This window comes from Folsomia candida, unplaced genomic scaffold, assembly GCF_002217175.1.
Source record: "Folsomia candida strain VU population unplaced genomic scaffold, ASM221717v1 Fcan01_Sc003, whole genome shotgun sequence".
Taxonomy (NCBI): Eukaryota; Metazoa; Arthropoda; class Collembola; order Entomobryomorpha; family Isotomidae; genus Folsomia; species Folsomia candida.
In genome coordinates, this window is record NW_019091195.1 from 4,305,467 (window position 1) to 4,331,925 (window position 26,459).

At 39.0% G+C, this 26,459-nt stretch overlaps 3 protein-coding genes across 4 annotated transcripts in view; 1 reads left to right on the forward strand and 2 right to left on the reverse strand.

The window, feature by feature from the left end:
• The window catches only part of LOC110846807 (probable serine/threonine-protein kinase DDB_G0282963), a 60,400-nt gene extending 35,948 nt beyond the window's left edge, over positions 1-24,452 (reverse strand). Inside the window, exons 1-3 of one of the 2 annotated variants that reach the window (XM_022093646.2) lie at positions 23,516-24,452; positions 6,049-6,669; positions 682-814 (exon numbers count right to left, since the gene is read on the reverse strand). In XM_022093646.2, coding sequence (XP_021949338.2) covers positions 682-814; positions 6,049-6,211 — 296 coding nt within the window. In that variant the 5' untranslated portion in view covers positions 6,212-6,669; positions 23,516-24,452. Of the gene's footprint in view, positions 1-681; positions 815-6,048; positions 6,670-8,999; positions 9,167-23,515 lie in introns of those variants that run through there. The other variant, XM_035849196.1, reaches the window with a different exon arrangement.
• LOC110847474 lies at positions 1,498-2,544 on the forward strand. Its single transcript, XM_022094424.2, has 2 exons — positions 1,498-1,898; positions 1,983-2,544. Exons 1-2 carry the CDS (start codon positions 1,731-1,733, stop codon positions 2,331-2,333), a joined length of 519 nt encoding a protein of 172 aa, XP_021950116.1. The 5' UTR covers positions 1,498-1,730; the 3' UTR covers positions 2,334-2,544.
• Positions 24,453-25,009: 557 nt separating the features above from the next.
• On the reverse strand, positions 25,010-26,310 carry LOC110847128 (L-xylulose reductase). The gene is made up of 5 exons (XM_022093991.2): positions 26,150-26,310; positions 25,824-26,076; positions 25,631-25,742; positions 25,485-25,550; positions 25,010-25,402 (listed from the first exon to the last, which is right to left on the reverse strand). Exons 1-5 carry the CDS (start codon positions 26,226-26,228, stop codon positions 25,136-25,138), a joined length of 777 nt encoding a protein of 258 aa, XP_021949683.1. The 5' UTR covers positions 26,229-26,310; the 3' UTR covers positions 25,010-25,135.
• Between the last annotated feature and the right edge of the window lie 149 nt (positions 26,311-26,459).

Genomic DNA, 26,459 nt, shown 5'->3' on the forward strand with positions numbered 1-26,459 from the left:
CCTGTCCGTTCAATTTTGTTCAACGTTGATTCATGGATTTTGAGATTCTTATGACAGGAGAATCCACTTCGTTCCCATGAAATGGAGGATTTTACAAAGTAGCTCTTGTGACAGAATTCAACTCTTTTTTGGTTTTACTCAGTCATTTATACACACAGTTGAGCTCCGTAGGTGTTGCTATTGTGCATAAAATGAGCAGGATGATACTGCACCGATGGTTGCAGTAAGAACGGAACATGTCATAATATTTTAAAGGAAAAAGAAAGAGGGGAACTGTTATTCTGTGTCTGCGAATTTAGAAAATTTGAAACATTGGTTCCGAGCCGAAGAGACAAGGGGACTGACTGGTTGTATTATGGGAGAGAAATGAGCGAGCGGAAAAATGCATTAATCACTGGCATCAAGCACCGAAGATGATGAAGAACCAACTTTCTCTTCTTGTGAAGAGTATGACAGAAAATATATGATAACCAAACAAATCCAACACTTGATTTTCCGGAGCATTCAACCAGATAAATATGGGGTCCATCTCCACAAAAACATTTCCATTCATACCGTGCCATACACGTTCCGTTTCACTCGAGGAGGACGAGGCGACAGTCAAAAGCAGGTTTGAAAAAATGGAAAAAATGTAGGAATAGGGCAACCAGCGAGTGGTGAAAGCTGCTGGTTTTGGCTTACCTCGAGAACTGTGGCCCCGTGTTTTCCTCATTGTAGGATGAGGAAGCGCTGATCTGATGTGGGGGGATTGTGAAGGATTCCATTCCGAGGGCCGCATTACATTCCCTTCCACCCGACCATTCTTCACCTCCACCTGAAATGTCAAATGAGGAAATCCTTGAAATAATAAATCACGTATATGCTACGCAGTCCAACCCAACCAAACCACAAGTTTGTTCGTCTTCTTCTTTCTTTTTCCTTGGGGTGCAGTGAAAATATATAGTTTTTGAAAAATTCAAATTAACTGTGTTCAAGGAAATTCCATGCTAACTCGTATCTAGTTAATGTGCTATCTAGTCGGTGGGTTTATCAGATATTGATCGTAATTTAAACTAAAAGTTAGGAAATATGGACATTACTATTATTATAGTTCAATTTGCAATTTTGATTCGCATAAATACATACTAATAATCCATATATATTAAATTCGTCAATTGGCATACTGATGACCAAAGTTCATGAAGAAAATGCCATGTCACAACTCAATGACAATGCGATAAACCTTTGCAAAAACATTTATCCTTTTTTTGTCCCCTTCACAGGTACCTGCGAACCCAAAAGTTCAATCAAAAAGGGTTATGGCTTGTAAAGGTTGTTACATATTTCCATTTCCAGAGTTGTTTAATAAAATCCTATGTACACGACGCATAGAATTCGGCATGGTCCATCGACAGCAATAACAAGGTCCACTGGGGTTTTCCACGTATTTACATAATTACCTTCATTTATTTTTAGCAGGTTTTGTCAAACGTCAATAGCCTATGAAATGGACATCGTGGCGTTGGCCACGTACATATGTTAACGTATGTATGTATATTAGTGTGGGGAGGGCTAGATCATGCTTGATATTCCATATGGTTTGACATTTGTAGCGTTTATTCTCTCCTATAAAATGTCACCCAAAGTTTTTTCCTAGTTGCCACCTTGATTTAGTTCAAAGCAGTCGCATTATTGTGAGCATCCCGTTTCTCGAAATATTCATTACGAAATATTCAAAATTGTGATACACAATGGGGAATATGTTCAGTGACACAAATTTGCCAATAATTGTACACCCGTTTCCTGCGCCTGGTGATGGAGGACAAAATGGACAATGGCATTTTGTATCAACTGGAACGAGTTCATTCAATGACGGAAAAACTCAGTATTCTGGAACCCACGTTCACTCAAATGTCAACGTAAGTTTTTTTCTCCTATTTTGCATTGGCTTTGAATCACCAATGTTTGATTTATAATATCAATACAATTTCAATTCCTAACAGGGTGAAGTCCATCAGGAAACAACTGGAAATTTGCCAGAGGGATTTTTTCAATCAGTATCTCAATACGCTCCATCCCCCGTCGCCACAACCGCTGCCATTTTGGTCGTGAGCATGATTGTGGTCGTCGCCATGCTGAGCATTTTTGTAAGTTTGTCCAGAAAAAAACAAAGGCGACAGCAGCACGAGTTAAGAAATCGACGAAACTTGTCAACGGTCGCTGGTGCAGGGGCTAACCGAGAACTTTTCACTTTTGCTCCGGTCAATCCGTACAAACGGTATTTTGCGGATGTCATGTGGAATTCTCAACTTCTGGTGGATGAAGAACTTGTGGAAATCAAAGTTGACGAGTGAATAGCTGTCGCTGAATTTAAAGAAAGGCGTCAAATGTGTATTGTTAAAAATGTAAGCTCCACATTGTGTTATCTATTACCCAAGTACTTTTTTATATTTGATTTTTTACGCAAACTTTCTTCCTAGTTATTTAGTATTACATGTCATGAAAATTATGTATACTCAATTCATTTACTCAATAAATTGGCTTTGTAAATAAATAAATTTTGGTCTCGACCAGTTAAAAATAACCTTTCCTGCATTTATTGAAGCGTTCCTCCAGTACGACGCCTACACATTAGCAAAGTTCAAAGTGACAATCCAACTGATGAGATTTGTGCTAAATTCCAAAGACGCGAGTTAGCAGTACTGGCCTATATCGTACTATCCGTAGTACGCACATAGTTTTGGCCGGTATGAAATATCTTCTGAAGAGAAATATATTTTGGCATAGAGGATACATTCCGCCCTTCTGGTTCTTCATTGCACTTAAAAGTAAAACTACAACCAACATGAGTTTTGCAATTTCGTGTTTCATTTCATTTCACAGAAGATCAACAGGAAACCACAGGCCAGCCAAAGAAGAAGACCACTAAAAATTCTCTTTGACTTTCTGCTTTCTCTTCCTCCAGACAAGTCATGAGAATAACCAGAGAATAAGCTGCTTACTGCCAATGTTCCTATGTTGGATTTAACCAACTTCCACTTCCCTGCACTTCTACGTAGGTACCGCTACGAACTACACCTCTCTTGAAAACCAGCCGAGCCCGAAATTTAAACTAAAGCAAATATTCAGGAGTTGTATGTGTAGCGCTTCATATCATTGACCTTTGTGAATTATGTAAGAAGTAGGGAAATTCAGGACGGGGTCTCCCTGTTGCATTGCATTACTGGCCGAATGTCGATTACCTTTCGAATATACTTACTTTACTTCGCAGCGGAATATTTTGTTAGTTTAGTTTAAGTGTAAAGAAGCGAAATTAGAATAAAACAGCAACATGTGTGCTTCATGACTGTGTTACAAGGGGTAAAAAAATCTATTCTAAACTCGAGAATGTGTATTTTACGTTACAAAACTCCTTCCTTTATTAAAGATCAACTGATGAGAGAAAGTAAAACACAGGAGCAGTCAGGAGTAGGATGGTGGGTATGAAAGTGAATGTGGTTAACAAGTTAAGGTATAGTAGAGAGTGGAACCAACTGCAAGATGTTTGCGGCCAAATTGACGACGTTGCGGGTAGTTTTAAGGAGATGCTATTACCTGTAACTTATAATGGCACAGCATAAAATCTTTCTCTGGGGAAAGTACGAGCTCGTATGTCCAAAAAAAGCTTATGAAAACTCGAGTCTTGTTCTTAAATACGCATTTAGAATGCTTCCCAAATACAGCAAAACTATAAACATCGATAACCTAAGATTACACTCTTTATCACAAGTTTAACAGGAAATTGCAGACTGATCAATAATAGCAATGTAAACTTCCTTCTAATCGATTTACCTCCTGTATTGCCTAAAGACCGTCAGGTTTGATTAGAGGTTAGTGTAGAGATGAGTATACTGAGTGAACAGTTGCAGACCACTAGTGGCAAATCAGCTAAATGAAAGTGTAGCTTTTAACTGATTAAAGTGCTTTAGCAAGAAAACTTAATGCTTTTTCAGTTTCTCGTTTTATTAGTTCTTAAAAATAATGATGGTCACTGAAGAAAAATTATAGTACTCTGACGAGTTCATGGCTCTTAAAATCGAAAGGAACTTTTAAATATTCATGAAATGCAAAGATAAACGTGGATGCTTAAAATGGAATTTCATATCATGTGAAAAAATGATGTGCACTTTTCTCAGTTTACGAGCCGTGACAAAACTCATAATAATATGTATGTATAAGTACCAAAAAATAAACAACGTTTTAAAAAGTACATTAAAAAGCGTTGTACATACACATACTTACTTTATAGACACAATTTTAGCATTAGACTGCGACATGCTTTTTTTCATGCAATTTAATAATCTGTTATTTTCGGGTGAATCACCTGTATATCTTGCAATTCAAGAGCAATTTTATCCCCCACACTCAAAATAAACTTGAAAAATATGACATAATAACACGCCTTTATTATTCAAGTATTAAAAAGTATTTCTATTCTGTTGCTTTCTATGTGTGATAAAATGAACCCACTCGGTACTTGGGTGACCTGATCTGTTGCGAAAGACGCAAGCAAATATATGCGTGAAAGTACGCATCGCGATTTGAAACTCAATCATCTTCACCATAATTATTACAATAATCGATTCATATTTGCGTCATTCTTGCCTGTGGAGTATGCCTGGACTTATTTAATGGCGAATAATAGCACCCCAGATCCAGCCTTGTTGTCGCAACTTGGAGAGATTATGCTTGTTATTTGGTTTTGTACTGTACACACTTGACTCGGTAATTCCAATTATTTAGCTCATCTAACAAACCCTAATGCTGGGCCGAAGGCGCCGGTTTGCTCCCCAACCGCTATCAAGCTTTATGCTCCATGTCGGACTTATCAAGAGGTTCATTCAAATTCTCATTAGCGGAACAACACCACTTTCGCACAAAAACAAAGGTCATTCCATCCTCCAAATCAAATCTTATGTTGTGAGGAGTGAGCGTGGCTGCGTACAATGAAGGAACCACCCAACTGAACATTTTCCACCCATTGCATTATGCTGGCTCGTGGTTCCACCACTATGCTCAACTTTACTAACTAGCAAGACTTTTCGCATAACATTTCTTTTTACGCACTACCAAATATCATCCACTCAACAAAGTCTCAAATATCATCTTGCGGATTTTTTGCAGAACATCATCTCCAGACCCATAGAAAGTTTGCAAGAGCAAAAGCAAGATCAAAAAAGTTTTAGGGAATTGTCTCAACTTTTGAAATTAAAACATGTTTTTCGTTTCTTGAAATGGAAACGCTAAAAGGTGGAAACAATATTTTTCTAAATGTGAGAGGCCTTCACTATGCATGCATGTACTTACATACTTTCTCCTTTGATATCCAGGAAATGCTACAATTTCATCAAAACTTTGACATTTGTCTACCTTTTTATGGGGAAAGCGTACCAGGAGCTGAACCATTGTGTAGCCTAATATAAGAAAGTACACCAATGGAATTTTTGGCGGAAGGGGAAATTTTCGATGGAAAAGTCAAAGCGGTTAATTAATCTTGAGGACGATACTTGACATGGCTGAAAACACCACATTTAACCGACGCATTTCACTCCTTGTAACTCGCAATGGCACGGTGGTTAGGGCGATTTTCATTATAATACAAACCAGGAGAGGAAACCATGCCACAAATAGGAAACTTTGATAATGGGCTCCGTCGTCAAAATTAGTGGATTCGTTAACGACCTGCTTTAAATCCCACAATTCTCGCTCCCCTCTTTTCCACGCTGAAGTCATGCAGAGGGGGCAAAGTCATGGTCTGGTTGCCTGGTTCATTTGTAAGCGTCCAAATATTTCCTGAATCAGTACATGTACATGAACTTACTGCATGGCAAGAATTGTAGTTTTTAGCTTAATTGTAAAGTTCTCAAATTTAAAATTTAGTCACTTTTTGAACGAGCACCAATTTCCAAAAATTAATTAGTGTCGTTCGTGTGACTACGGACGGGTCCGTGGGATACATGTACAGCGGGATATGAAGGGAAGTGTCAGGGATGGATTTTAATTAAGAATGGGGAATAAAAAATGTCTCACCGATATCAGGAGCGATTAATAGGAGGTAGAGGAGGAGAAGGGATCCACTCTGTCCCATTAGTCTTGAAGTCGAACTGCCTCCTTCCTGGAATCTCCACCGATTTTTCACTTTTGCTCCAATGTTTCCAGCCAAAGCCATTCTTCTCTCTCTCGTTATTGGCATCACCCTTTCTATTTTATGGGAAAGTTGCTGCACTTCTTTCTTCACAGGAAAAGTTTTGCTCTCATTTCATTCAATTCAGCAGCAGTTGATTGTGGAGACCATCTGTGTGTAGCCTTGGGGTCTGTTGGCAATAAGTTGAAATGGTGAGAAGAAGAGCGAGGTGAGAAGAGGAGGAGAAAGTCCGCTGTGGCTGCTGCTGCTGTGTGCTTGGTTTTGACCCGTATCCATTTCTTGAGACCACACACTAGGTAACTTTTTTCTCTCCACTTTCACTTTTGGTCGTCTCCAAGTTTCAGCTCAGTCCCAGAGAGAGTTTTTGGGCTAAGAAGTTCAACGGCCTGTTTATTGTTCAATCCACCTTAAAAGTAAGTTCACACGGACTGACCCATGGTGGCTAATAATGTAATGGAACATAATGTCATTTCCACCTCGTCCCGTCCGTCGAGAAAGAAGCAAATCTGGAAGAGCGAGAGAAAATGGAATCTTGTTACTGGTTGTTCATGGTATTTTATAAATCTTAATTAAAGACAGTCCTGTCTGTCTTGTGTCATAGGACACGTCAAGGTGATACATATGTACGTATGTGAGACTAGTCAGGTACGCATTTTAGTTCCAGTTTGTTTTCTCCCTGTAGTATTAATGCCCACATGATAAAAACCAAGTTTTTATCTGAAAAATAAAGACCAATATTCCCGACTGGCTGCTGCAATGTAGGAATTTTATCTCCCTCTAATATACATTTTCCGAGAAGGAAATCAGAAATTCCAATAGAAAATTCTCCAGAATGAGATTCCTGCCTACCTTCTCCTCACGGCGGAGATCTCAGGTGAGCATACATTCCATCGATTCTTTACAACTCATAAAAATATCACAAGGTAGGGAAAGGCACACTCCTTTCTCGGATTAGAGATCCTGGATCATGGCTCCCAAAATAATTCTTCACATCGATTACAGCAAACTTGGAAGAATTATCTTTTCAAAAAGGATTTACGGAAGAAGTTTGACAAAAATTGAAAAAGAAATGAAGAAGTCAAACTATGAATCTCTCGCAGCCAGGAACAAGAGTTACGTTCGATTCTTCTTGAAGGTAAAGTGCAATCCCAGAGTAAAGTTTTCATAAAAAAGGACTTTCTCTTTCTGGAATGTGCTTACACATTTTTTCTATTTTTTCTATTTACTATATGCTCTATTATATATATATATACTATTTCTATTTACTTTACTTTCAGAATGCAGCATTCAACTAGATTGTGATTTGAAGTTTTGTATACAAGTTTAAACAATAAACATGATGTACGATCCGTTAAGACACATGTCACAGTCATGGTCATGGTCGTACATTTGTCAAACTTATTTTCAGCCCAAGAAAGTTGATTTATTGCAACAAATACATACGGATGATGGATGTCAATATTCTACATAAATGCACAGTCCCGTTTTCTATGTAGAGAAAACCATGTCGGCAGAAACACAACACACATGTAGGCACACTGCCAGCGATAAAAGTCAAGTGTCCACTTAGCCAGACGGTTGGAGGGACGACGAGGAGAAAGTCGTGGTTCACAGCGATGTCACAAAGTCGTAAGTCATAAGAAACATATGCCAATGCTAAATATTTGATCAAGAAAGTTATAACCAGTGAGTGAGTTGAGTGAGATGCCACTACAGCAGCAGTTAAGGGAAGAAGAGGAGGGGAAAGAATGTAAAGAAATTTCGGGAAACAAATTGAAAGTTCAGTGCTTCAAAGTTTTCGACACTCTCGGACCAATTTTCTTTCACGGCTCACATTTTATTACATCTGGAAATTTTAAGGTTATAGAATATGTGACACATTTAGGCCTCGCCGCCGTATCATATTTACCAACCGACCGACTTCTCACAACTCAAAAGAAACACTAATAACTTTCTCATTCCGCTAAGCGTTTGCTTGACAAGTTTTGGCGGAACAGGGTGAAAGTAAAGGTGTCTTATCGCTATTACTGCCACTAGGAAAAAGTAGCAGATGAGAGAGCGGCAAGTTGCGGAAAAGTATGATCTCGATCTCTGCCCTCCAATTTGCACGGCGACTACACTCTTCCTTTCATCCTCCTCCTCCTCCCTCCTCGCAGAATTGCAAACCAAGAGTTTTCAAGCATCAAAGTTTACTAAAATTTGATGCTAATGGATAAGTAGCTCACATTTCTGGGAAGGTGAGCCGGACGAGGAGTCAAAGTGAAAGCAGGCCCATAGGTGAGGAGGCCTGGGACTACTTGAAGGCCGTATAAGTTAACGTAACGATATACGTATGCATGCATTGCGTTTATACACGTTGAACTTTTCTTCCTCTTTCTCCTCGCAGTTCATCTCCAGAGTTCTACAGGCGAAAATTTTCATTTCGTTTATTTCTCACATCCCATTTTAAGAACGGGAACTGGGGAGTTTGCAGTAAAAATGACGGAGTGAAAGGCTGATTACTCCCGTCGTTCAGCCCCTTCGTATCCTTAAGATTGATGAGCACATTTCACAGCCACTTTCTCCCCGAAAAAAAGTAAGTATGCGAAATATGTCGTATGTCCATTTTCATAAATGCTGTCTAGCTTTAATCTGAATAATTTTATAATACACATTGTATTTACAATATAGAATTTCTTTGGGCTTGGACACCAATCAAGGAGTCATGTATTTGCACTAGCTACATAAATTTTGGGCGAGAAAGACATTGAGAAATGACGCGTAACTCAATTTGATTGGAATTGACACTGTGCCAGTGTTGGACACTGATCAGGGGTGATTAGACTTCTCTACTCACCACTTTTTGCAGAGTGTCAAGTGTCAGGCAGGAAGTGGAGATGTAGACCGAGGGATATATTTGGAGGAGGAGAGAACTCTCGATCGTGTAGACTTTGTGATCAATGGTCCCACGAAACGGGTTGAGATGAGATGAGGAGATGAACAACTATGAAATACGATGCATCCACGATCTGCCTTTTGTCTTTGCCACTCACCACACTGGACAAAAATCAGATGACCATCGCGTCAGTATTTCATATCTTTCTCCTATATTCTGGTCGGAATGGTTTCGTTCGTGGTTTTGCTGGAAGACTGAAATGTCTTTATTGGTGAAATGGTGTGGCTCTCTGTTGCCGTCTAAAACAAGATCTGTCCAGCGACCGGGAACAGATGGGATGATAGTAGAACAGAAAATGTGACATGATCCATTTCTCGCTCCAGTCTATTTATTTTTCTCTTCTCTTTTCTCCAGTGTCTACAAAGCTTTGTCAGGCAGGAGGAGAGTGAGAGAGTGAGCAGTGGGTGATGGATACGGTGATGCGGATATTTGATCTTTAATACAAATCCAAACCAACCAAGGACGCAGAACTTGCCACAGACATGAAGGAGAAAGGAAGAAAGAACAATATTAATTTTTGATGCAAAAGGAAAAAGTCTTTTTCTTGCGGTGTTTGGTCGATCGTTGTGATGTAACATAAGGATTTCTCGAGTTATTACATTATTTCCCTCTCCTCTGACATATTTTGGTAGAATGTGGGCATGATGTTGGACCAAAGTTTTTCGGACTGTGGGCAATATTCGATATTTACCAACTTGGGGTTATTACAAACATGAAGAGTATTAAGGAATAACATTTTGTACATATTACATATTTGTATCCAGCTTTACGCTTAGTCTGCCATTCAACTTTTGAGCTCTTAGAGCATTGAAAATAAATACCAACTGGTTTATTCATTTGAATAATTAATTATCACATTTTTATATGCCCGTCAAGTTGCACTTACTTGTTAACCAGTTTCACCCTTGCTTTTTGAATTCATACCGTTGACAGACGGATACAAAACGAATGGGACACAGGACAAAAAAGAGACCCATGCAAGATTACAATTAGGCATCCTCTGTAGCAAATATCAGTGGTGTTGTTGTTCTACGTGAATCATTTGTGAAATGTACCCAGTGTTGCCGTCGGTGGAAATGCAACTGAATGCCAGATTCATATTCATGCAGCCAAGTTCTCTGTGTGTCGGATTTTCTTATCTAAAGCTGCAAGTGAGAGAAGCGACTTTGTCCAACTTATGGTTTGCGACATATTTAGAAGATTAGATCTGATTGGGGTGAAAATATTCAGGGTTTATGCAACGGCACGGAGGATCTCACTCTTGTTTGTATTTACTTAAAAGATTTTTCTTCAGTGGAATCAGAGTGAAAATGCCCTGAATAGGAAAGCTACTTTTCTTCCTTTCTCTAGCTTTGTTGGCTATTTTAAAAGTTGAGTGTTTACAGATGCAAAAGTAAAGGTGTAATAAAGTTTAATGTTTAAACAGAATTAATTAAAAAGAGAAGTCATGCATGCATAAGAGATCTGTAGATACGGCAAGAAAAAAAATCGATAGAATCGTGCTGGAGAAATATTTGATGAATCTGCACGAGAAATCAATTTTGTAGCAAGAGATAAAAATATGTAGCGTGTAGTTGATTTAGCCCGAGTCAGAGTCACAGTCCGCCTCTAATTTTTTTCAGATGACTTATGCAACTCTACAAAAATTAACAACTGCTATTCGTAATCGTCAAAAATATTCGCATGATTTAGCATACAAAATTTCGACTTTTTTTGACCAATTTCAAAAACCAATATTGGTCACACTGCTAGGTACATCTCGAAAAGTTTAACCTAACTTTTGCCTAAATTTGACCTCGTATTCTTTAGTCTGATGTGCCCTTACACTTTGACCATTCTGAATATTGTGCACCAACGACCACACCCCACCTTTATGGCCCTCACCGGTCAACCAGTTGACCGATTTTGCTTATTTTCAAATTTACTCCTCATTTGCTAAGTCTACATATGTACTTCAAGTCGATAGGATGAGTTTACCGAGACTTATCGTGAGACGGACGAACAGGCGGAAGTAAGGTTCCATAAGCCTTGACTCGGGCTAGGAATTCAATATAAAGGAGATAATTTTGATTCTACCTCAATGTGTTTATATGGACTAACCAAGTCTAACTTAAATTGTGCAAAATCAAAAGTCAGATACATACACTTATTCCTATCAAGCTTTGATTGACACCAATTCAATTTTGATAAAGTAGAAGCTTTTGTGTGCAACGGAGAGGGAAAGGCGGAGAGTATATTGAATTGGAAAAACTTGGATTGCAGTGACACTTTTCTTGTCATACTTGAAGTTTTAATTAAACTTTCCAACCTAAACTTACATATACAGATCTGTAGTCATGTATGTACGTAGATACTTATACATAAATCCCCATGTGTTACATAATCGAACTCGAGTTTATCTGATTGGTTGGCCCACATTTCGCAAAAACTTGTAATAATTGCAAACTCTATTTATTTCTAAACTGAAACAGCCTTGAGACCAGAAATATTTAAGCACGTCACACCAGTTGTATTTCGCCACGAAAACAACTAGACAGAATTCTGTCATCTGCTCCGTCATAAAAATGAGACCGAGTTCATTGCACAATCAACATTTCTCATTTTATCCCCAAAAGGTCCGAGTTTTTATGCTTCAATAAAAAGTTAAATGGTCTCTTGTACACTTTTCGAATCCATAATAAAAGTCCTTTTCTTTTATCTTTGCCTTTCCCTGGAGTGGAGGAAAAGACAAATGTCCAAATACGCCCAAACCCTTCCTTCCTTCCTCCTTGCACTATCCTCATACACGAGTTTTGGGGAAATTCTTGTTCTTCATCAGAATTTCTCGTTGCTCCGGTTGGCAGTGCATGAATAATGGCTCTGCATCAGCAGGTAGTACTTGGCCATTTTAATTTTATTGCACTTTCACATTAGTGTTCTGACGGACAGCATCCGTTTTTGGTGGAAATGACAAATGTTTATTACTCGTCCTTCATGCTTCAATTGTGGAGCAGATGTTGAATTAATGTTTATCTGTTTCCCATAATGGCTCTCTTCTTCGCCTCCTTGGGAGAAAGTTGTGCCCATATTGTTGCAGTTGTGCGGTAGATTAGTATGTACTTATGTGTCTATGCAGAGTATATATAAACTTGAGACTTTCTGGGTTTAAATGAAGGGATTAAACAAAATTTACCCAAAAAACACACTTTTGCATATTACCAAAAAAGCCACGGAACTGAAACCCCTCATCTTAAGTAGTGTTGCGTATGTACATCTAAAAATGTAAATCCTGTTGCTGCGTTTTGCAAAGATTTCGTTATGCTTACAATTGGTCGTTGTGCAAATCCCAAATTCCTTTAACCTTAATAAGCTTTTGAATTTGGCATTTTAAAGGCTTTGGTGGTATAAGTCGGCAGAGTTCTCGAACCAAATTCTTTCGTAGTTCAGTGCTTACACAAACAGAATATAAATTTTTGAATAAATTGACTCCGTCGAAGGAAAAGGAAGATGAAACTTATGTTGATGAACAAAGATAGGGTGAGATGCTCTCTTGCTGCTCGCTGGTCGCTTGGGGTTCAAGGAATCATGCCACCATTGACTTCTTAGACAATACACACACTGCTGCTGCTATATACACACTTTTGCTGCTGTCTTGCTTGCCTTTACTCTGGCTGATTGTAAATTAAGATTCATGAATCCAAAATCAAGACGAAACAGGAGAGGACAAAGGCAAAAGTTAACCAGATTAAATGTTCATGCCACAATGGGTTGGTAAATAAAATTTATCGATTTATTACTAAAGCTGCATAGTCACTTTTGGATTAATCAGCGCTTCCACTTTCATTGCCGGAACGGAGACCTTTATTTTGACCTGAGTCTCGCAAGGGTGAAATTTAATGACACGCATAAAGCACCTCTGAAATTTCCTTGATGGATTGTGTAAATTGACAGTACAATAATTTTCCAGTCGTCTTGCCAGAGAATGGCAGTAAAATTAGATCCCTACAATTGGCATTTCGTAACAGTCTTCGCAATCGTTGCTCGCAGCACGGGTTCGAAAGGTGCAAATAGTCCCTTAATCAAACTGTCATTACATTCGCTGGAAGGGTTCTAAATCATTGCCCTATTGCCCACTTAGTTTATCTACTTGTAACGAGGAGACTTTTTTCAACGGGTAGCAAAAAAGTTGTAATCTGATGCGCAAATGACTTTTCTGTTTTATTTATTGTCGGTGATCCTATTTTTTCTCGTGTTTGCAAATTCTTATCCTATTTTTGACTTAGAAAATCTTAAGTATTGATTTCACTTTGGATTTTTGTAGTGTTGCAAAGCTTGTTTAAAAATATTTCATTTCCCTGAAATGTTAAAACATCAATCATTCTTACATGTTAGAAATACATAAGTAAACGGCAGACTTTTCCTTTCCGACCTTCAAAGCTATCGTTTTCTACGCATCGCTATTCATCCCATTCATTCACTAGCAACCTTCACAATAGCCCGAATTCTTCCCTATATCGCCGTTTCCTTCTCGTCTCTTGCTACATTAGGGACAGCCTTTCATTCGCCAGTTTCGGTTGAAATGCAACAAATTTGTCTAAATCCAGCCATTTGCTCTAGTCACCAGCTACTCACTCCTTTTAGGAGGAAGAAAGTGAGAGCTGCTAATGTGCAGCAATTGTAGGAAAGGAGTTCCACAAATACAGAGTCAGAGATAGCCCCTGGACAGTCATTCTCTGTCTCTTACAGCTTCGCATCACTGGAGCAAATTTCCTCTGCAATTCCACTTTCTCTGCTCTGTTGTAGAAGCAGAAGCCATTCTCGACGATGCTCTTGTCGACATGGAATGTTGTCTCTGATGTCCTCTCAACTCTCCAGCGAGGTACTTGCATACAGAAACTTGGAGAAGTCGTGAGACGACCAGGGCGGACGTGAAGAAGGCAAGAGGGACATGTTGGGTCGCTGGCTGCATGCACGGAGAAAGTTGGTTGACTTACTGCACCTCAGATACACTTAATGGAGGAGGCGAGGAAAGTTGTTGGCCTCAAGTTGACCCTTCTTCAATGAACTGACTTTGCTGCTGTAAGAGACTTCTTGATTACTTTACGCATTGGTTGAAAATTCAAGGGTATGTGTGAAGAGGATGTACTGCAAAATCAGCCTTGTAGCCCAGTCTAGTCAGTCAGTCGATGCGTAAACAGCGTCATGTCAGGCTTATTTACTTTGTTGGTTAAAAGAAAGTTCTTAATTAGGATTTTCAAGTTCTAAAAATATAAAAAGTCTTATGGCTTACTTTAATCAGTGGAGTGCTCAAAAGATGAGATGCTCCGTGTTCACATTACAAGTTTGTATCTCACAAAAAAGACTTGAAATGTTGTAGATTCTAATGGTAATCTAATATATTTAGAAAGATGTGATACGATTACAATTTTTTAGAGAACTCAAAAATGAGAAATTCTTTAACCTCTCTCTCTCTCTTCCACTATATTTTCTAAAATTAGACTAAAATGCGCACAACGAAATACTTTCTTTTAATGAATTTGTTTTAGTTTTCATCCCCATGAAGGGTTCCATTAGTAAACAAAGCGCGGTAACAGGAAAACAGGGATGAGAAAGGAAGCGCGTCATGTTCCATTCACAAAATGCCTCCTTTAAGCCGCCACACACATGGACAGGATATTTTATCAGATTTCTCAACGCATCCGGAAGACGGAACTCATTAGAGAACTCATGGAGAGAGAAAGCGTAGGCTCCTTTCAGCCTAACTTGTGCTTCCTTATCAAGTTTGCCTTTCCCCATGAATGGAGGACACACGAGTGAAACTGAGAGATTGTATGTCGTTGTGCATTTTCATGCTTCGGCCTCCCACTTTCTGGCCTTGGTTAACTCGCCTTGTTGCAGTCATGCACTTTCAATTTTGTGACCAAAGTTGAAACAAAGACTGTCTGGCTGCCTAACGACATAACACGAGGGAGGAAATTGGACGCTCTAATACGCGTCATTTGAGAATCGAAGGAAGACAACAGAGAGAAGGCGGCGTGTTGTCGCTCAAGTACCGCATTTCCGCAAAACCAAGTCAATAAACAGAGTGAACGGCCACGAAAACAAATTAAGGTTTGAGCTTTGTAGTCATGTATAGTCATTTTGGTTTTGCTAAACATCGACAACATCAAGTCTCGAGGTGCGATAACCGTTGTGCACTCTTTTTGTTAGTCTGCATGGGCAAACGGAGAGAGAAAGTACGCGAGAAAGTAGTTGTATCCAAGAAGAAGAAGAAGCAGTTTGAAGAGTGAAAATCCTTTGTTTCTCTCAATGGGCTATTAACGGACCAGAGTTGGCAACCCTATTCACTCCTTTCTTTCACCAAACGAATTAGCAAGGCCTGTTGATGAGGTAAATGTTCTCTGGGAGGAAACTGGTGAGATAACCCCGTGTTTTCCATAATTAGATAAACTTTTATGCAGAGGGTTATATTATTATATTCATTTAATTTAATGTCTCACCAAATGAGGGACATTCCTTAAAAATGCATGTTTTAAACACGACATTGCTCTTTTTTAGTAGTGTATACATTACTCTCAATGGGGGAAAAGTGGATTCTTTCGTCTTTTTCACCCCATTCATCTATGTAATAATCTAATACTTTTGAGTGGGATAATGATGAACAACGGATGAATCTCTACTACATACGTACTACTTTGGGCGATTGGTAATATAAGGACTGCACACACTGCCACGAACGACCACTACGAAGGCCTACCGAACGTGAAGTGCGGAATAGGATGAATGAACTGAATCAGGGATCATCTTGCAGCAGGGTTGGCAAATGGGACACAAAGGAGAGAGACAGAGCAGACAATTTCCTGAATGTGAGGGAGAGTGCATAAGAGGGTCCCTCAGGCCCAAAATGTTGAATGTCATATAAATACGTAGTCACAGCTCACTACTCATTTCGTTAAAAGGCTTCAACCCATAATCCGTCCCGTCCTCCTCTCCAACTTGCAGATGAAAAATGCGCATTAAAATTACATGACTTCAGATGGGGGACATATTAATAATCCAAAATGTAATCTTTATGGTCACTTTTGAAATGATTGGAGTAACGGGCATGACTTTTAATCCCTCTTTGTACGATTTAGGCACACGTTGGGGTGTAATGGTCCCGTGTAGAATTGTCCAAATCTTGGGAGCAGAATGTGTGTATAATTTCTTGAAATGGTAGATTTTTTTATTTTATGTAAAAGCTATGCAGTCGTTCCGGTTGTATTTTTACTCAAAAATGTAAGTCCACGTTTTTTAAAAAATGAACACCTGCTCTGCCCGTAAAACTATGGACTTGTTTTACACATGTATTAATATTATGATATTAAAGTTATGTTGACGCGTGCAGTTTTTGTCAGGTTAAAATGAGTTGACTTTCGCTACTACAAATTAAACCGCAATATTACGTTTAATAAAATTAAGTGCTCTGCTGAACAGTTAGATATGGAGGCTGATAGGCGTATTATATTTTTAACTGGGAGAGAATGAATATATTAGTCACATGAGAAAAGTGAGGGTACGATGCTTGCATAGGTAATAATACGGAAATGTATTTCGCTTCTTGCAGCTACTCGAGTCTATTTCCCCTCCGTCTTTGCACAACTAATTGAATTACCCAATTAAGCCAAATTGATGCATTGCCCTGGCAGGAAAAGTGCAGTGCTCAGATTGAATTCCTAAAAAAAGTACCGATTGCATCTAAGTAAATGCATCTACTCTGCAGTCATCAATTTCATTTGATTCTCGATTCAGTCGTCGTACGTCTTATTAACGTCATTTGATCTTAATGAAAGTCAAGAAATTGAAGATGATTAACAAGAAGTTAACTTATTCCTTTACTGAATAAATTTCGTAAAATTTAATCACTAAGAAAAAGACCCTCAAAAAGCACTTGACATATTTTTACGAAATTAGTAGATAAAATTCTGACTTTCTTCTCCTCAACCTCTTTTATTTTATCTATGCAAGTACGAAGATGGTGCTCCATTAAATTTTACTACGAAAATGTTCTCACATAAGAAGCCCTGCATGCAGACATGAATGGCTGGAAATGTCGTTTCCTCCCCTTCCTTCCTGCCCACTTGTGCACGACGAGAAAGTATCTCGTAACATATTAATGGAATATTTGAAAGCAAACAAGGTCGACATTGAGGAAATGGAAAGTCATAAGAAGCGGAAAATAATGCAGGTAAATGTGAAAGCAAAGTTTTCCGGGGGCTGATATCGATGTCTACTTTCATTCCCACAATGCTTGTTTTCTCCCGACTTTCCTCTATCCACGGCTGCCTCGTGGTTCGCCTTTTCAATTTCATTGAAGATGTGGAAGAGTAGAAAAAGAAAACGAAACATTGAGCGTTGAACAGAGAAAATAAAGGTGCACACACACAAGGTTCACCATTAAAACAGATTGCAGTGCAGGCCAACTTACACCGTACAACTGCATAATATGAGATGTGCCACAGTTTCTTTAGGTGGAATTTGTTTTCCCTGTACATAGTTCGATGTTGTATGTGTGTATGCGGCTCGTAGTTTTCGTGTAAGTAAGGGATGTTGTGCAATGAATTTTTAACATTTCAATTTCGTTTCTACTTGGTGTCTGCGACTACGTATAATCGAAACCCAGAAAGGTAGCCATCTCACTTGTACCCATGCACTGGCATTCTGTGTATGGATTCCTGATACTGTAGCTTTGAACGTCTTTCTTCCGGCTAAAGTTATCCATTCTTTCCTTAGTAGCAAAGTCGATTGTTTTCGTCAAAAGCGGAAAATATTTAGAAAGAAAGGTTATAAGAATAATTTGTCAAGGCTCCATGCGTACCCTTCTCCCCCATGTTTCTCAATCTCTTATTCGGCTTCCGGTATTTATTAATTTCGTTAACTAGATAACTAAGCAGCTTTCCATTAAGTAATTGGTAGGTTTAGGCAAACGAAGAGCCATGCTGGGTGAATAATCAGTTTGCTTCATAACTAAATATTTGAATTTTGAAGAAATTAACATTTCTTACCAAATATTATTTTATATAAAATAAAAATAGGTCAAGTACACAAAGAAATAAAATACACCATAAAAGTTGACAAAAACCAATTTTTCATGCACGTATGCTGTCTTTATTTGTATTGAAAATGAAATGGAAATTTATGAATTGGCAATGACGAGACCAAGATTCCAATTTCGAACTCCCACCAGCAATTACACGACTCTGTACATACGACTTTCCCTGGCCGTCCACTCCTGCACATCATATTTCTCTCGCTTTCTCTTGCTTTGCAGTGGACACGCCAGATTTGATCACGGACAAAAAATCTCTCCCCGAGAACGAGTCTGAGACGTGAAATCTTGGTGTGTCTGACCTATTCTTTGTTAACATGTTGGCGTATGGACGGTGTAAGATCTGGGACCTTACAACATTCATTTCCCAGTACACCGAATTTATGTCAGTGGCATTGCATTGCCAGCCGTCTGTTTTCACCATGAAAAGGAACGTAGGAAAAATAAGTGAGTGGAATTCGGACATTCTTAGCTACGTGCTTTAAATATGAATGGAACCTGGGAAGCTGTGCAGGATAAGAAATATATGCAGGAATTTACTACCACGCAGCATGAAAAAGTAGACTTCTTATCTTTTCTTTTTGTCACGTGCACAAATTTCAACCATCTTATGACAAAGGACGACTTGCCAAAAATTATGGGATGGGATGGGATGGAAAGACAGTCGAGTAGGGGAATCGGAAGGATTTAGACAGAGCCGGCATTTGAACACAATTTCACAAAATATAGGGACTGCATAAAGGAAGAAGAATTGGCATGGGAGATTGTATCAAAATGTTCCACTGACTGTCGCTCCTCTTGTTGAACCAAATCCACCACGCCACGCACACAAACAAGCCCATTCCAATGTATTCATTGTGCCGATTTGCCGAGGAGGAGGAGGAACCATCCAGTGTTGTAGGACACGAAAAGGGATCGCATTTTATGTTGTGAGCCAAGAGCACGTGCACACCCGACAACAAGCAAAGTTTGCAAACAATTTCGAGATTGAAAGGGTGTGCCTTTCCCTTCGAATCCATTCATTGTGATGACGATAGGAGAGAGGGATGAGCAAGGAGAGAGGTGCACTTGGTCGGAATAACCGTAATGCAATACATCCTCTTGAATCTTCATGAAAGAAAGCCAGATCTCGATTCAATTTTTTTTCTCCAATGATTTATTGAATACAGAAACAGAGAAATAAAGAGAAAAGCGAAGGAACACTGCTCCTCTCTGGTCGACCACACATTTATGGAGTTCGATCCAAATTCCAAGACCAAAATTTGAAATGCCGACATGGTGCATGAAGGAAATGAAATTGCGATGTGTCATGTGGTAAGGTTTCAGTCACTACAGTTCGTAATTTTATTTCACATTCATCATCATGCTAGAAGTATCTGTTTTGTATTGATATTAAAATATTTTTCGCACCGTCTACAATTCTACAGAATTTGTCCTATGAGATAAATATCGTTTTTGTAACGGCTAATGGAACGTTCACTTTCAGCAGGTGTGCACAGTTACAAGTTTCCGAATCAGTTTTCAAAATTGTGTTAAAAATTAACAGCATTAGAGTTGAGCTACTAATAAAGCATGTTTCAGGAAAATTTGATTTTAATGCGAGATTGGAAAGCTTCATGGAATTTGGGTGAATTTCCTTTCAAAGAGGATCCAACAGACCCACATAAGCACAAATGCCGACCTAACTCACACACTCTACTTTCCATTGGGTTCCCTTGTTTATCAATTTCTAAGCCGAGAAAGTGTGTCACTCATAGTTTTATGATGAGTACTGTTGAGCATCGAGATAAAACGGAGCGCATATTCCATTAGTTTATCTCCAGTTGCTCATCAAAGGCAGAACGACACTGTGAAATTTCTGCAGACTGTACGCCACACAACCATCCTCACCAAACTTTCACCGTGTGCACCACTACAACCCCGTGTAGTTTATGCTCGGTGAAAGCGAAAAGGAAGGGAATGTGAACCATGAGAACTTTATTATTCTACAGAGCTTGTCGTCCTATCTCAATTGGATATGATATGCAACCAAATCCGGAAAAGTGAAAGCAGTCCGTGTCACCCAAGACCAAGAGGAGCAGAGTCGGCTCATCATATTATTTAAGGAGCAGGGGAGAGGGTTGAAGAAAGTCGTAAAAAGACACTCATAATGAATTGAAAATCCTGGAATATTTTATTCAATTATATGACAGCTCCATCCTACCCAGATCATCAACCTTCTCCAACTACAAGTACACCCTGAATACTAAACTCATTCCAATAAGTTAAAAACTGGCTAGTGTAGCTGACAGTGGGGCAATATAAGTCGTCAGAGATCCGGTTTTTTTTTCTCTGTGGAAATACCGAAATGACGTATATATCTAGCCAGAACCATCCTCGGCTTATTTATATTTCGCACTCTGCATAACAAGATGAACCATGGGCTTGAATTTATAAATCTGCTTAGAAATTCAAGGTGCTTTGCGGTTTACTATGCCAAAATATTTTATGCATGCAAGCTTTGCATAGTAAAGCACATCCGTCTTTCCTTTCGCCACTTTAAATTATATTCGACATGCAGAGACTCAACTGGGTCAGTGGTCGTCTCTAAAGACAACTGCAAATGACAATATCAACACGATTAGGATTATGGATGACGACTTGCGGTGTTTCAAGAATTATGTCGTCGCAACGCCGTGTTTGGAAATTAGGCCAAACTATAACTGAAACAAGTTTATAAGTTATAAGGGCAGGTTTTCAAAAATCTTGACAATCTACTTGAAAATTTGGATTTAGCTTAAAATGCCTCCAGCGTAGTTTTGACGGGTGTTATGTATAGTATTTTTCCATCAACTATTATATAAGAAATATATGTTGCAAACTGGGTCAATTTGCTGTCATGTTCAGTTACGTGGTCGGAAGTGTCAACTTACGTTTCCATTATTTCGAAAGCACCAGAGGGTTCCGTCAGCAAAACCAAAGCTTGAGCAAAACCAAAGTTTCATCAAGATAATAATACAAGGGGATGGATTTCTTGTGACGTTGTTCCCTACTCGTTACCACATTCGTTCACCACCTTTTACCAAATGAGATTGACATTAACGTATGCATTCGTATCACAAGTGCAACTTCATCACGTTATAAGAAAGGTATTGAATGTAATGTGTGGCTTTTCAGATTTATATATTTCATTCGCCTTGATTTTGGTGCTGCTTATGTTTTATCCCATCATCTGCCACTCCTGCTTATGTATTTTAGATATAAATATGCTCATGATTTGCATGTTAAAAAATAAAATCCAGTTCGTCCGGTGAGCATCGGAAAGTAAGGAATATGAGAGCACAAGAAGAGGAAAGATTATGGTGACTTTGTTTGACTGACAAGACGTACGTTGGCCTGAAGTGAGGACAGGTGGATTTCATGGTTGGGTGACAAAAGTGAAAGTTCAGAGTCAGAGGTTCCGTCGCTTTGAATTGATATAGCATAAGTATGCATGGTATGGCACAAGTGCGACTCCAAAACATATGGAAACGTGCATATCTACATAAATAAAGCAGTTGGTGATATTTTTTTTAGTGTAGAATCCTACTGGTTATAAGGTGGTAGAAAAATCTAAAAAACATATTTTCAAAATTTTCAAATAAGGAGAAAACATTCATAGAGAGAATAAATTAAAAGTAAGGCCATGCTACCCACACAGTAAAACGTTCAAGATCTTTACTTTCGTTACGCCAGACTGTTGTCACTTTTCTGCCTTGAATTGGAAAGCTGTTGGGAAGGTTGTGTGGCTTATGCTTTCAAAAACTTGCTCCATTCATCTCATGAAACATTTTATTTCTGAAGTCAGAGCAGAGATATTTTTCATCGTTTCCTCCTGAGCTTGTATTTATGGCATTCGAAAACTGCCTGCCTCCGTATCTACGTCCTCTTTATCCCCTCATTTTCACGTAACTACCTGCTTCTTCATGGGCAGGTGGACATCGTACTGGAAAACTTGATCCCTGAATTGACTCTTAGATATCTGCAGATGTATCGTATTTTAGGTGAAAGTATTCCTCTTACTACTTCCAGTAACGTTTTACCAGCTGACGTGATAAGAATTTTAACAACTTTCAATCCACTCTAATGCACTTAATTTTTTGCCGAAACACAAGGGATGCGTAATATAAGTAGCTTCTGGACTAGGAAGCAGATTCAAATGGAAGCTCGTTCGCACATAAGCGTGAGACAAAGAGATAAATTTTATTTGCGCAAATATTTAATAGAAAAGGCATGATATACACAGCTCTGAAAGGGAAGCTAGCTCTAGACCTGTGTACATAGATATGTACACATCTAGAAAGAGGCATGAATAAATAACTTGGTGTACAGCACGACGCTGCTCATAGGTCATTGTGCTAGATTGGACCGAATTATTGAATTACCATGCCATTCAATCCGTCAGTATAGAAAGTCGAGCCTGGGATAAATCAGAAGTGATGCAAATGTGCAGTCACTTTCTACACTCGCCCTCTTCCAATAAGCACCACTATTCATCCGACGCAGAGTAGGCCATTGAAACTGACAAGGGCTGAAGGTTTCATGGGACAAATTGAAATGCAACGTGACAAGCCGTATCTCTCACATATTTGGCTGACATAACTAAAAATTGGATTTTCATATTAGCTTTTGACTCTTTTTTTCCAGCTGTCAAACAACGCGTGAGATCAGGTAGGGATGAGATAAAGAGGTCGTCGTCTATGTATATTTGGGTGTCTGATTCTCCGAGTTTAAGTTATTATTGCCCAGGTTAAGAGTGTTTATACCGTATCATTATCAATAAAATACGGGTAATCATTAGGAAGAGATAGAAATTTACTACGAAGGAAATAAAATTAGTACACCCAACGAAGGAATCCAATTGGAAATTTTCACCCCCACCTCTCATCCACTTACAATAAACGATGGTGTGTGAAACACAAGTCAATTTCTTCGTGTGCATGGACATGCGTGGGTGAATTAGTTTCAGCCCGAACGTGCATCCTAAGTTGGGTATATTCGGATGGATGAGAACGCGTGTAGTTGTCGTGACTGGACTAAACTTAATTAAAATCACTCATCACACGCTTTCTCTCACTTTCACCACTCGCTCCATTGTTTTCATCACACATGCCAAATCTAATCATCAGATTCAACAAAATGCATGTACGTGGTGTTCATAAATAGAACATCGTGCATCATGATTCAAAGTAGTTCTCGATAGGAATTTTGATGAAAAAGTCGACAAGCTTTCATGTGTTTTAGAGTGGACCCAACATATTTTTGAAGAGTATGTAATAGATATATTTTCGAGTAATTTATTAAACTACATACTGATAAAACAATGACTTACCAGCTCAACAAGGGAATAACTTGCATACTCGTGTCTTCTTTTCGTACCTATTTCTTCATTCCACTCAAAATTTAATCATTGAGTTGAATCAAGAATAAATTCAGAATTGCAAAAGTTTAGGACTGAACTTTGTTTTCCTTAAAACATATCACAGTTGATTGAATAGTTAGTTCAAACCTTATCGGTTTCCACTTTCACCACGGAATATGTACCACGACCAACCTCGGACTCCAAGTGGTGCGAATATTAATAACAATCCTTCTTTATTATTAAACCTTCTACTCTCCAGAAAGTATTGAGTACTCTCTTCACTCACTCACTCTTTGGTGGAGAATGACTTTCAGGGCTTTCTTCCACTTGAGCCTGTCTCTGAGTATATTAATGGAAGTACAACAACTTGATGAGAGTGAGTAGTCGAGGGCTTTCACTTGTTGAACCACCAGCCACGGTCTTAGATTTCTCTTTCTTTCGCCTCAATTCAATCTAAATCAATGCGATTCCACAACCACCTCGGCTCAGGATCAAATGTTCGTTTTTTGTGAGCCCTTTTATTACTAGGAGGGTAAAAGGGTTGTTGCCTATGTGCGTTGGATGACGTACGGCTTGTTTATGCGATTTTCTTTTTCAGAGCCGCCCACCTCAAGAAGAATATCCAAGCAATGAAATTTCAAAGGAACCTTTTTATCATGTTGCCTCCTCCATTACACTGATTAAAATCTTTTTTGAAACTGAACAACTTTTTTGGTTTTTCGTTTGTAAAACTAACGTTTCTTTTTGCTCAAGGAGTGGCAAATAATAATGTACTTGACGTATTTGGTACCCATGCACTGGGTTGTGTGAACTGGGAATGTGAGACGATGTGGTGCGTCCCTTTCACGGAGTGAGATGGATGGTGATGTTCTTCGCAAGAAGAGACGGAGCAGACTGAATTCGGGGAATGAGAGATTGGATTGGGCAACTCGGGTTGGATTTCAAGGGAAAGTTTCCGTGATTCTCGTCTGATCCGTTCCCACACCAGGAGTGTCATCATCTCCAGTGATACCGGGATGAGTGGATAGGATGGCAGGGAGCATATGAGGGCGGCGAGGGTGGTGGTGCTGGGAATGGTCGGTCGGATAGTTGGGTGCGCCGAAGGAGGTTATGGAAGTGCCTAACACTTCTAATGTGGTAATAACACTGGATTGCTGCTATTTATGACAGATGGGTAAAACGTACTTGTCTCCCACCAACTCTACCCAATTGTGGGATGAAACCACTTCAGTTATTTGTGGGGCAGTGGATTTCTGGATTTGCTGTCGAGTAGCAACTGTCGAGATTCAATGTCACTTTAGTTTTAGCAGAAATGCGATGGGCGTTCGTAGTACGGTAGCTCGAAAGAGGAGACAGGAAATGTAAATAGCACTCGGTTCAGGTTCCATGACCTGATGAATTCTCGGGCATGATATCTAACGAGTGCGTGCAATTGAGCATTATTTTTAGGACAAATTACAATAATCTGTAAACAAAGTAAAGATAGTGTTTTATTCACTGTGCCAGATTTATAGATATTTGAATACAGTATATGTAATTCATTGTTCTAAAGCATTTTTAATCCTACAAAATTGAACTGAAGGGAAACGGTTAACGGGTAAAAATTCCACCATCCACGGGAAGTGAGGACCCAGTGATCATGCTTGACGACGGACTGGAGAGAAACATGACAATTTCTGCAGCTTCACTCGGTTGTACAGGCCTTTTGATTATCTGTCGGTCCAAAATTTTCTGCGTTTCCTGAATAATCTTTGGATTAGGCGAGACGAACATCTCGTGCAGGACCACGGTCGGTGCAGGGCTAATACAGTTGACTCGTACACCCTGGTCACCAAGCTCCAGGGCCATGCTCTTGGTCTTAAATTATCAAAATTAAAAAATAATAATTAAAATTAATTCGAAATTACCGAAATAGATATATATTTATGCATGTAACTACCAGCATTAACAAAGCTGCCTTGGTGCAACTGTACATAGAAATGCCTTTTGATGGAGTTGTGTCAAACTGAAAAAGTTTTATGCATTAATTATGTGCTTATCAGTTGTATTTGCATTTGTGAAACATAATATCGATGGAGTTCATACGCAGGACGACACATTAACGATTGTTGCACCCTGAGTCCTCTTTGCAGCCTCCAAGCCCTTTACCACAGTTTGGGTGACATTCACGACGGCCTTGAAGTTGACGTTAAAGAGCCTAAAATTGCAATTAGGTAATACATGTCACACTATGTAATAGATACAAGAGCAATAGAAATTCTCCTTATTAATGACTAACTCATCGATTTGAGTTGGATCAACTTCTTCAAAGTAACTGGTTTGAGAAATTGCAGCGTTGTTGACAAGATGGTCAATCGGAGCAATTGATTTAACAAGGCGACGGGTCTCGTCCCAGTCTCTTAAATCGACTGTAATAATTGTTACATTTTTTAATTCGTCCTTCAAAGCTTCCAAGCTTTTCTTATTCTTATCCAAAGCGAATACAGATGCTCCATGTTCGTAAAATTTCTTCGCGATCGCGTACCCCAATCCTTTAAAAATTCATATACTAAAATATAAGTTTTATCCCATGAAAACGAAGGAAATATAGAAACGTGTACATACCTTTGCCAGCTCCCGTCACCAACACGCGTCTTCCAGCAAAACAGTTGTCGTAAACGTCCTCCAAAACCTGTCCTGCCATATTGTTTTTTAAGCAAGAGACGATGTCGAACAAAGTACTATTTCTTTGACAAGCAAATGGCGAATGAACTAGAATCTCATAAGCTGGACTAGTACACCTTGGTTGCCAATTAGTAGTCAACTTTACGCTAGTAAAAACTGGTACAAAATAAGAATATTCAATTTACTTGTGTTCTCCTCAGCGTATGTACACACATTCACCACTACATACATACATAGTTTCATGGATTTT